The sequence below is a fragment of the Nothoprocta perdicaria genome, unplaced genomic scaffold, assembly GCF_003342845.1.
Source record: "Nothoprocta perdicaria isolate Ctin4 unplaced genomic scaffold, notPer1 scaffold_23, whole genome shotgun sequence".
Lineage (NCBI taxonomy): Eukaryota > Metazoa > Chordata > Aves > Tinamiformes > Tinamidae > Nothoprocta > Nothoprocta perdicaria.
Window position 1 is genome coordinate 3481490 of NW_020455455.1, and position 12131 is coordinate 3493620.

General features: G+C 37.7%; 1 protein-coding gene across 2 annotated transcripts in view; it reads right to left on the minus strand.

The window, feature by feature from the left end:
* Nucleotides 1-985: 985 nt before the first annotated feature.
* HACD1 (3-hydroxyacyl-CoA dehydratase 1) overlaps nucleotides 986-12131 on the minus strand; it is an 11836-nt gene continuing 690 nt past the window's right edge. The window contains exons 2-7 of one of the 2 annotated variants that reach the window (XM_026039405.1): nucleotides 8786-8903; nucleotides 7451-7469; nucleotides 7281-7369; nucleotides 4437-4558; nucleotides 2033-2211; nucleotides 986-1414 (exon numbers count right to left, since the gene is read on the minus strand). In XM_026039405.1, the coding sequence (XP_025895190.1) occupies nucleotides 1332-1414; nucleotides 2033-2211; nucleotides 4437-4558; nucleotides 7281-7369; nucleotides 7451-7469; nucleotides 8786-8903 (610 nt within the window). In that variant the 3' untranslated portion in view covers nucleotides 986-1331. The remainder of the gene's footprint in view (nucleotides 1415-2032; nucleotides 2212-4436; nucleotides 4559-7280; nucleotides 7370-7450; nucleotides 7470-8785; nucleotides 8904-12131) is intronic. The other variant, XM_026039406.1, reaches the window with a different exon arrangement.

Sequence of the window (12131 nt, forward strand, 5' to 3'; positions counted from 1 at the left end):
GCTTTGATACAGCACATCTACATCATTCTTTTAACATCAGTGGTGCCAGAAGCAACCTCACTGGCTATACTGGCACATGTGGTTTCTTACCCTATTACCACATTTCAAACTTCTCTTTCACAGTAAGTAACCAAATCTGCCCAAATGCATAACCTTGTCTTTCGTTATCTTAGGTTGCATCTCATTCTTGTCTATATTTACTCAATCTACTATTTGACTTCTCCCACTCGGGTGCTATAATGTCATCTGTAAATTTTATTAATATATGGTAGAGACCACTTGCAGATTATTGAAGATTTTAAAGAGGATTAGGTCATCACATTACAAGAGATTAACTGGGAAGGAGAAATAAAAATTGCATAATGTGCTCATACAAAGTATGATTTCTATCTAAAGTATCTATCTTTTAAATACATTTTATCCTACTTAGATAATTATAAAAAATAAAATATCTCACTATTGCTTCAGTTTCTAAATATAATGCCATATTTGTTCTGCATATATGTTTGGACTTAGAATAGGAACCATTCAGAGAATCAGTTTTACCCAACAAGCAATCCTATTTCAGTCACTGACTAGAGAAAGGCAGGCACATCACGACTACCCCACAGCACAACCCTTTTACCAGAAAATACATCTAAATGTAAAGTTGTACTGACAATTAAGAATTCAGCTTTTAAGAAAAACTTTTAGAATTCTGTGATATGATCCTCTAACTCAGATAATGTTGGATGTGCTGACAATACTTACAATGTAAAAGCATGATTTAACATAGCTTGCCAAGCCAAGTGGAATATAATTAAGATCTTAGCTTTTGTTTAAACTAACTGCTCCTAATGGTACTTTCTCAGAGGCTCAAGACATCCTGAATGTTGATAGAAAATAAGGATTTAACACATTAAAATAGGAAAGATAACATTAAGCCACCTAGTCTTTGAAAAACATCATTGTCTAAGCTAAGTTCTGTTTTTCAGAAGACTCACTTTCAGTACAATTTGCTAACTCTCCCTTTTTTGATGAAGGCTACAGATTTCATAATAAAAAGCACAACAGCCAGCTATTCAGTCTGTTAAAGCTATCTGTCAAACTACTGAAAGTAAGAAAATGACTTTGTCTGAAGAAACAAAGTTAAAAATCAAAGGTGAAGCCAAGAATGAAAACGTAAGTCTTAAGCAAGGTTAAACTGCAAAAATAATACAATCCATATTATTTTGTGCACAGTTGTTTATTCTTGTTCCATGTTTTAAAACTTGGACTCAGAAAAATCACAGGAAGTTTTGGGGTTTTACCCTCATTTTTCCATTGAAAGCACCATAGTTAGAGGAGTGGATTCAATCGTCCTTTTCTACAATTACTTCTCCATAAAGCACCTTTCTTCTCTGCCGCAGCATGTGGAAGTAGAGTTGTGGAAATACTTGATCAAGGAATAAAAGAAAATAAATTAAATGCAAATACAGTTCTGCACACTGATCAGTGACACACCTAAATGAGACAAATGATAGCAAGTCATAAGCACAGTTAAAGGGGGACTGAGGTTTGTTCAGACAGGACTGTGAGCGGGTAGGGGGATTTCTGTGAAGATGGGAGTTTTGGAGAATTTTGCTACAAGTTTTCTGCAAGCATGTTCAAACAGTGATCTTCAGAGGTTGTATGTAAATGTATATTAATATTAAAAAAAAGCCAAATCTCTGGTAGAACTTGAAGGACAATTTAAAGTCATGGCTTCTAAGCAGGAGAAGCATTGGAAATTCTCAGTGAAATAATTGCAAACCTCTTGGTCTATGAGCAAAAACTGTTTTTTGCTTAACTCTCCTCTTGGAAATGTTAGCATAAGAAAATGTATGTTTTGATACAAGTAACAGATGGAAAAATTCAGTTTAAACAATCATTATAAAGCAAAGCTTTGAGCAAGAGAAATCAGGTTTGTATAGGTGAAAGTGTTCAGCAATTTAGCCACAGACTGTATTGCCAAATCGCATTACTAACAATTGTTTATTAGGATTTTAGTGTTACTAAATTAAGTAATACTTACATGGTATATAGGAGAACATGACAGCAATAAGGAAGTAATAGTAGTCAAAAGAAACATTATATTTGTTGGGAAGTCTCAGTGAATATATTCCTGTTTTCTTCACATATGGTAAGGCAGCATATATAGTTAACAGTTCACCTGCAACTCCAACAGGATACAAAATGATAAAAAAGTTGTATCTGTGTTAAAAAAAAAATCTTTGTGAGAAACACCATAAATTAAAAATTTCCTTTTGTAATTATTAGTGGCACAGCAATAAATCACAGTAATTCCTGTAGCAAAAACAAGAATCACATCCTGAGCTGCAGTTACTTTGTATAGAGCTACTTTCATTTACAACTGCCGACACTTTATTCCTCAGTTCTTTTCTTCAAAAACAGAGAAACGTTAGGGTGCTCGTATGCCTTTATAATAATAATAATAAAGAGCCAAAAATAATTCCATAGACTTGTAGTCTCCAATAATGTCCTTTTTATTAAAGGTCTTTTTTATTATTTAGTTGTCTTGGTCCATTTGTCACTGACTGGACTGAGGGCAGGACTGGATTCCAAATCCAAATGATCAAATGCCTCCTTTGTCACAGTGCCCACAGATGGGGTCAGCTACATCTATTACAATTTCTTTTAATATTGTGAAAAGCTTGAGAAACATAAGAAGTCTGTTTTCCTTCTGTCATACAGGAAGTCAAAATAATACCGCATTAGTAGAAACAGAAATGTAAAATGAAAGAATGCGAGATTGCCATCAATTTAGTGTATGCATTTTAAAATAGGCAGAGAGCTGGAATAGTCTAAAACAAAGGCAAACGCAATGCATTCAGTTTGAAGAACCTTTGTTTTGTGTGCCATAGACCACATTCATGGTGAAAAAAGAAGAAAAATGGAATCCATGAGGCTTGTGCTCTCCTTCCAGGCAGTGTCCCAGGCAGGCGCAGCCTTGGGAGCTCTTCCCGGGGAGGAGCAGCTCCTCACGGAGCACGTGCCACGAGCAGGAGAGAGGCGCTGCCAAACGGCAGCAACCCAGCACACAACCTCTGCGGAGCCAACGGGCTGGGAGGCCATCGAGGCCAGGGAGGAGATTAAATGAGACCAAAGACAAAACTGATGCCATGACCTGTACACAGATTGTCTCTATGTAGTGGGGGAAAAAAAAACTGAATCAAATTCTAAAATGTAGGTTATACGTGTCCTATTACCCAGGGATAGCCCAGGCTTTTAGAATTATAAATTGCAGATTAGAAAGCTCCAGCTTCTCAGGAGTGCTAAATTACACCCAGCTGTGCTTTTGGATTCTCCACAAGTCTTGATGGGAAATTTTGGAGTCTATGAAAAGAGAATTCATTTGCAAATGTTTTATTTATAGCGTATTTCCCAATGCGTCCCTGCTGTGAAAATGTCAGATCTCCCCACTGTCTACTATAAAACAAATGCAAAAACAAAAACACCCTTCACTCAAGACACACTAACTCGATGGTAAAAGCATGCCAGACAATGTAGAACTTTCTGAATGCATTTCTTTCCCTGACGCCTATATAATAAAAAAAAAGAAACAGGACTCCATTACTTTTAAGCTAACAGCTTAGACATGACCAAACCAACCAGCTAAGGCATTAGCAAAAACAAAGAATGTCCATAAATATCAGCCACATCAAAGAAGTGCATTAGAAGCATGAATATTGTTGCATTATCTATAAAACAAAAAAGAGAGCAAAATAAACACAAACTTTTAAATAAATTATTATCTGCAAGTCTATCTTTGTGGGCATGTACTTCTCATATAATAACTACAGAAAATGCAATTCATCTAGTTAAGTCTCCTGATAAATATGCAGCTTCTGTAATACACCATATACAGTGATATACCTTAAGTGTGCTTCGAAATCAAAACTGTTTTGATACGGAATACACTGCTGATGCAGGCTCAACTGTGTCTGTATTTCGTTTCACTATGTGAATAACAGATTTACAGAGCAGTTGATAAAGCAGAACTTGTTATATAGCAATAATATGAATAACAAATGGGAGACCATAACTCCCATAATTTGAAAGACTGGAAGGGTATAATGACTTAAATAGATGCTTAACTTTGGGCATTGTATTCAAGGAGCCATACTATTCATTTTAAATGACTCCAGAAGTAAAAGAAGAAATATGCAAATAAATTAAAACGAAGTTCAAACCGTAAGACATGAAAAGCAAAGGACAAATCACAGCCCAAACCTCAGCTAAAATATCCATAACATTTCAAATCAAATATCTATAATCCCAAATACAGAAAGCAACCAACTTGCACTCTGCCGACACATAACCAAAGCCCAAACATCTGCTCTCCTGTGTGTTAGCTCGGCATGCGTGACACCAGCATGCATGGAACTATGAGAAACTGAAGTGCAAGACATCTCCACCTGGCCCATTTAATGAAGTGTGGCAAATGGTTGAGCAGGTTGAATGTGTAGAAGGAATATCGAGTAATCTCTGTCACAGTCCATACGACCAGAAAAAGAATAACGCTCTCCTCATTCTGGATCTGCGGGAGTATAAAGAACCAACACTTTCTTCATCTTTAAATTTCTTTTCTGTGCAAAATTGCAACAGACTTCTGTTTAAGATATGCGGAAAAGAACTAACATTTCGTAAAGAAAGAAAAATTTGGTATAAAATTATATGCTGAAGACATCACCATGTACAAGTTTTTATCATATATCTTTAGGAACATATAGGCACTTTGGAAACTGAGTAATTTTTATGTTCTGTGAGAACAGTGTTATATCACACCTATATTTGCACTTATTCCATTCCTACCTTTCATTCTCTTTCTGCAATATCTACCTATTTTCCTATTTATTATTTTTGGTTGATTTAGATTTTGGACTTTCTTTTTTTTTGCCTAAAAATAGCATAAAGAAATCAACAGTATCTAAGATATGCTCCTTTCATAATCAGTTTTTACCTACTCTCCTCCTCACTACTCCTTCCTAGGCTCTTCTTCCTCTCTATTTCATGGGCTGTTGTTGCTTCTTCCTCACCCTCCAATGCAGGTCTCCAGGAAGCTTCAGATGAAAATGAATTGTCTACTACAATCTGCAAAATGGAAGAGCGAACTAGTAGCAGAATATCACATCTGGCAAATTGCAGGGAGCTGCAAGAGAGTTAAGCAAATGGAACAGAGCCAGATCACTAAATGAAGAGCAGTTGGTAGTCTGGGAGCTTTGGGTAAACTTGCTCAACTGCCCTGTTCAAGATTAAAGTTCTGAGTCATTAAACTGCCTCATCAGTAGGAAGCGTATCTACCTGCTGTTTTAAAATATTAGCTCGTTTTCACTCCAAGTGAACAAACAAAAGAAAATTCCCCAACTACAAAGAAGGCACACGGGGATCAACTACAAACGCTACCTTCTGAGAGGATTACAAAAAAAGTCATTTTCTCTTCTATAAAAAGGAGGAATTTGTAATATATTTCCATGCCTGAAGACTGAAAAGCCCCAGGGATGTGTGTGAAATAAAGTAACCCAAGTTTTGTTGAAATGACAAAAAGGGGAAATGATTTTTTTAAAATAAAATGCAACGGGGTGGCAAGGCTTAATACATCTCAAAGATGCTGAACACACACAACTGTGAGAAGTAAAGAAGAAATGTAACTGCTCATCAGCTCGTAAAATTGTGCCCTCAATGTGTCAAAGAAGGTGGGTTTTTAATGAAACGATCTCACCAACAGCAGTGAAAGGAGATATAAAAATACCACCAAACTCACAAACAACAACAACTCAAATGCAAAGATGTCCAAATACATAAGAGGGGGAAAAAAAGAAAAAAAAAAAAAAGACAGAATTAGGCTGTTCTTAGTCTCATGCTAATTAGAGGCAAACACTGATAACTCAGACTTGGATTAATGTCACAGTGCTAAATCCAAGCAGCAGTGCTTCAGATCAGTATGCAAAGAATTGCTATTTGTTGCCCTGCAAATCTCTAGTCAAGTGGGAGATCTGGGTCTGGCTATTATCACTAACATGCTCACCACCTAAAGTGACCCTGAGCATTTATGCCTACTAAGCAGCAATAGCATGAAATACAATCAGACATTCCTTTAGATGTATTTTTCTTGGACACAGTTTTACTACTGTACTAGAGATAGAGAAAATGGATATGACTGGATATATTAAAGATTTAATCCACTGCAGATAATAACACAGTAACAAAAAACAGTGCCATATTCCAGCATTCACATAAACATTCAGTGCAAAAAATGTTATTCCTTGAGACCTGTTTTTCATAAAAGCAAAAATGACAATCCTTAGTTTACCGAAGGGAAAAAAAAAAAAAAAAAAAGTTATGCAGTGCCTATTCCATGTTAAAAAAAGTGATGGTAAAGGAAAAGGTGAGGTGTAGAATATGAGCTATTTGTGAACTGAAATGAAAGGTATGAAATAAAGGGCATTGACACCGAGGCAGATGTTATTGCCCAGGAGCAGAAAGGCACATGCCATCTGCTGGTGAGACAGTTTAATGGCTCAGCATTTCAAGTTCACAGAAACACAGCTGCAGTCTCTAAAATCTATCATTTACCATGCCCTTCACAGAAAGGAGACCTCACAAACTGAACTGAATGTCCTATCCACTAGCTGTAAACACTCCTCCAGATATGTAATTCTACTAATGAGTCACTAAACTTGCAATAACCATCCATAGCCAAGCAAATGCATTATTGTCATTTATAGGGGACCTAAGTGTCACTATGACAGGCTGGACAGCTTGACATATTTTTAATGAAAGCAATGGAGTTTGCATGACATCAATTTAACTTTAAAATTCTGAGAAGGGGCCTAACATAAATTGCAAAATAGCCAAAATAGCATATTTGTCCACATGCACTTAACATAAAACATATTTCCATTTAGATTCATGCAGGAACTGCTAATGTACGCTCTTGAAAGAGAACAGGTGACAGTGTTTGTCATCTGGTACATCTGTTGGTGAATAAAAAAATCACTAGTCTTTCATTTGACATAGGCTGGCCACAGCTGTCCCCATGCCAAAGCTAGTGATAACAGACACCTAAGATCAAGGCTCAGCCTTCTGGAAAGAGGCAAATCACATATAAATTCAGTACTGTAGCACAACTGCAGGAACTGCACTTCACTGTGTAAGTATTCTCTTGTGAACGTGATTAATTACACCTCTTTGGTGTAATAAGAACTGTACTAGTAGCTCCTTCTAATAACAATTAAAACACAACTTGCTCACCCACTTACCTGTCTTATACTATGTGCAATGAACCACACCATGAAGATTCTTGAACTCACTTGGACCCCAGTCACAAGCACAGAGGTGTGAACTATTCCTTAAAAAGATAAACATATTATTTCTGTTCCATAATTCACGTTTTAATCAGTTACATGAGAAACTAAAACAAAGGACTCACCAACTGCACAGTGGACTACCTGTAAACAAAAATAAGTTAAAGGTTACTGATTTACAGTTATGTTACTATCTGCACTATAAACATGGCCTTTCTGATATTAAAACAAATCTCAAATTCAACATTAATTCTGATGTTGGACTGCTGGCTTTTACTCCAATTAACATTTCAGCACACGTAAAGGATGTACACTACAGATTACTCTGATTAACACTTAAAGGATGTAAACTGCATAATTCTCTGATTAGTTTTATGTCTGATTTTTGTGAACACCATAAAAAAGAGATTTATTTTCCTAATTATTTTTTATATATTAAGTATTCATATATCTAGAAATAATTTACTACTCCAAAGAGTAAGTTTTCCTTACTTTGCATCCTTTGGATGCTTACTAATCAGCATCTTACCAAAGGAAGAATTTTACAGGACAATGTGGAAGGTACCATAAGGGATGCTACATAAACAGCATTTTTTGTATCTTTTGTAACTATTATGGATTATTTCATTATGACCATTTTGTGAATCACAGTTACAAGACTTCATACTCATTATTTTTTGACCAGGAAAGTTTAGCAAATACAGTGCCTTTCTCTCTTGGTGGATTCAAGTAGTATTACTTACTGTGAAATGGCTAGCCACATAATTTAAAATAGTTCCTGGAACTACAAATGCTATAAGCAGATCTAGAAGAAAAGTGTAAATCTAGCTGGGCACTTTCTGTTGTGCTAGGGCAAGTATCCAAAGTGATGAGCAGACTCAATATTTTCATGCCATSGCTGTATCGTACACCAAGACCACTCTAGCATACAGCTGGCAAAACTTGCAGAATTTCAAGAATGTTTTGCACAATTTGCACAGCTCTCCTGTTTCTGAACATTCATATTTAAGTAGATCATATGGAGCATGTGAACCCCATCTGGAAACATCCAGMAGGAGGCGTGGAAAGGTGGATAGCGGCCCAGGATAAGGGATGAGGCAGAAGCCATCATCATCTTTGGAGGGAGACAAGATGCTCACTAGGTTAGAGAGTCGACCCACTGGCTTACAACTTCCTGTGGATGTCTTTGGAGATTTCAGCTTTTGAGATGCACCACACGGCAATTCTTAAGCATTCAAAACAAAGTAATTCCCAGAAAATATTTGGTTTAAGGCAATATTAAATTTGAAAAAAATGTTTCTGTCAATCATCTCGCCCCTCTGCCCCCAATTTACTTAAATAAGGTTAAAATGTCTGCCAGTACTAATATAATATTTTGATGTTACATTTAGGTTACTAGTGTGTGTTTTCCCTATGATATACAACATGGAGCCAAATAAACTGTAATGATTGAAATTTACCTCAAGCAAAGCAAATGTCTGGAAAAATTTCAGCGTCCTCTGAACACTTCTGAACAAGCCTTTGTGTGTTCCTTTCTGCATATAAAACCGCGCCATGGCAATACCCAGTACCAGCCACCTACAAGAGAGAGAGAATGGATAAGTTTAAAACCAGAATTCTAAAAGTTTCCACCCACCCTAAATAATTTAGTACAATATTTTCCACAAAGACGATGTTTGATTCTTCACTTGTCAGTGTTCTTAGGGGATTATTCAAAATACCTTTAGCTATAAATATTATTTAGTATTAGGAAACCATTGCACTTAAGGTCTCTTTACCTGGAAAAGGTTAGAGATGATCTGGTTATCTTTAGATTAACTTGATTAAACCAGTTAAACTGGGGGGTCTCAGACTTCTTCCTAACAGCAACCACATTAAATAATTATGTGCATGTATTTTAGCTGTTTTTACCGTGAATTACTGTTATATGAAAATAAACAATTTTGTAAAAACAAAGCAGAACACACAGCACTAAAGCCATCATTTTGAATCTGAGCTCTCTCCGAGGGAAGKGCTAGAAGGGAGGACCATCATCCTTACGTTTTTCATGACCCCACAGCTCACAGGGTTCAAACCTGACCAGTGATCTGAATGTCTGTGTTTGTGACTGCCTAGCTCAAATTATCACCAGGATACAGTCTTGTTGAGAAGTCACCTGTGAAAACTGAACACTCTGAAGATGACAGATATGTTTAACCTGAAACCCGATTAACACTGACAACTAATCATCTATGTAAATGAAAGGAAGGAACAGTATCTTTTAAATGAAATGAAATTTGTGATCAAAGTCAAACTGGGATCTCAATCTAAAACTGAGACCAAAATAATGGATTTCACAACCCAGAGCATAAGCAGTTGCTTCCATGTAATTAACCCATGTTTATATAACTGAGATTTTCCAAACAGAGTACCATATTCAAGATTTCTTGAAATTTCAGCCTTAAACTGCAAAGCCTAAGCAAATACACAATTCCTTTAATATAGACATGAACTTAGAAGCATAAAGTTACATATTTTGATGGATATTCTTGTCCGATAACATCTGAGCAACAATAATCCAATCCTTTCATTATACAGAAAGCCATAGCAAGCACTTTGTACAGAGATATGAGCTCTGGCTAAGGAAGTTCCCCAGTGACAAAGCCCGGGGAGTCTGAGAAAAAAACAGGGCTGTATCTTTAGTATTCCTTTCTGTGCCTCAGCTACTGTCTGGCATCAGAGACACCAGAAAAAATGGGTATTTAGCTGCACCTGCTCTGCCAGAATGACATGAGATTTGCAGGGATAAGGACAGCTCCCTATCCCCCCACCATGGCATGTGTTGCAGTTCCAGCCTGCAGTATCCTCTGCTTCCTTTACAATTCTCCAGGCTTCACCACATGGTAGGAATGATCCTCCTCCTTCCCCTTTTCTGCTTGACATTTGTTAAGTCTRTTGATCTGCCAAACCTCCATACCTTGCCACCACAAACATTWTTTTTTTTTTTACATATTTTAAATCTGTCTTTTCCCTATAAAGCCTCTCTGCTTAACAGTAAAGTACCTGAGAAGGGGAAGGTGACAGGGTTACACCGGGCTGGCAGCATGAATGGTGACAGCAACAGCTTCTTGCTAACAGTGGACCAAGAAGTTGTAGACATCTAATCCAGCGGGGCATTTTCTTACACAATGAGGTGCAGAAAAGTGCTGCACAGAGTGAATACACTTAAAGCAAAGACTGCATATGTGATTTTCTTAAAGGAATTATTATTTGGATACAATTTTCTGCCTATCTTCTTATTTAGTTTCCAGTGACTTTGACTTGGTGACTTCAGGGACTTGCAAGTGACCTTGTACTGAACACTGTAAATCATTAGGAAATGGAATACTTTGCATAATAAGGGTAAAATTTCCAGTGGGAATTTTCTGAAAGATTGCGTACCGACCTGTCACTTTAGTCTCTGAAAGTATCCCTTGAACTTTTGTCAGAAGGGGAAAGACTGGTTGGTAAAATTCTATATATCCTTTGCTTYATTGCATAGTCTGGACAAATGGACAGAAACATTTTATCTTGCTATCCYATGTAATGACTCTGTTAGATATGTTTTTTTTCTCTTATACTACATCTGTTTGAGAAAAAAAATAAGAATTTGTTCCTATCCTTTCTCTCTTGTCACATTAAATATGCGATTTTGCAAGTCTTAATCACTCTTGATTACAATAGAGGATGAGGAGGAAGAAGTAGGAGAGGCTTAATCAGCACATAAGGTCAAAACTAAAATGATTCAATAATCTTTTGCATACATATAAAGGTCAGCAGCAAAAGTCAATGTTCATTAACAAATTCACACATATGGAATACAATGCAGTACTCAATGAGCTGATATCTGCAAGCTGGAAAAAATAATCACTTTGAGTAAAAGTACTTCTCAAAAGCTGTTGCAATACATGAATAGATCTATTCGTATACACAAAAAGATGCGTTCAAGGTGCTTTTATCAATCCTAGAACTCCTGCTTCACCTCTAGCATAGTATTTTGGTGCTGCAGGATTCAAATAATGCAGAACTTCAGCAATGTAAAGTTGCTTTAATGAYTGCTTTCACCTTAGCAGTCAGAAAATTGTTTGCTCTTAGTTTTCTTTTAGAATTTAGAAATCAGCTTTCTTTTTTCCCAAGAGCTAACCATATAAACCTGCATGTTCCTAAAGAAAATCAGCTTTAATTGCCAATTTGTCTCACAATCGTGCATTGTACAAGACTGAGCACCAGTTCAAAGGGAGCCTTCCCTTACTGCAGGTTCTTTTTCCTTCGCTGAGCACCTTGCCCACCACTGAAACGACACTCGGCACTGAAACGTGCCCGTKGACCACATTCAACGCCGGGAAACCCAATAACGCCATTGATTCGGCCGAGTTCTGCTTGCTTACGTCCAGAACTCACATCCTTTTTGGAGGAAACAACATCCCCCCGGCAAAGCAGCAGTGATTTTACAGAGTCAGTTGGCAGCCGCCCACGGGCATCACCCAGCGCCACCGCAGGGCACCGTGGCCGCGGCTCGCAGTCGCGACACGCGGGAGACGGGGACTTAACCTGCAAGTTGGGAAGTCGAGAGGGAAATGTGAGACCCTAGCTAACGTATTTGAGACTTATCCAAGCCGCAGAGCTGCTGGAAGTGAAACGGAGGCGGCTTCTCCCCCGCTCCAAAGCCAAAAAGAAAAAACAGCCACCTCGGAGCACGCGGCTGGCTCGGCGGCCGCTCGCCCCGGCCGCCCGGGGCTGCTCCGCGCCGCCACAGCGCGCCCGGCACCGGCGACAGGCGCCCTCCGC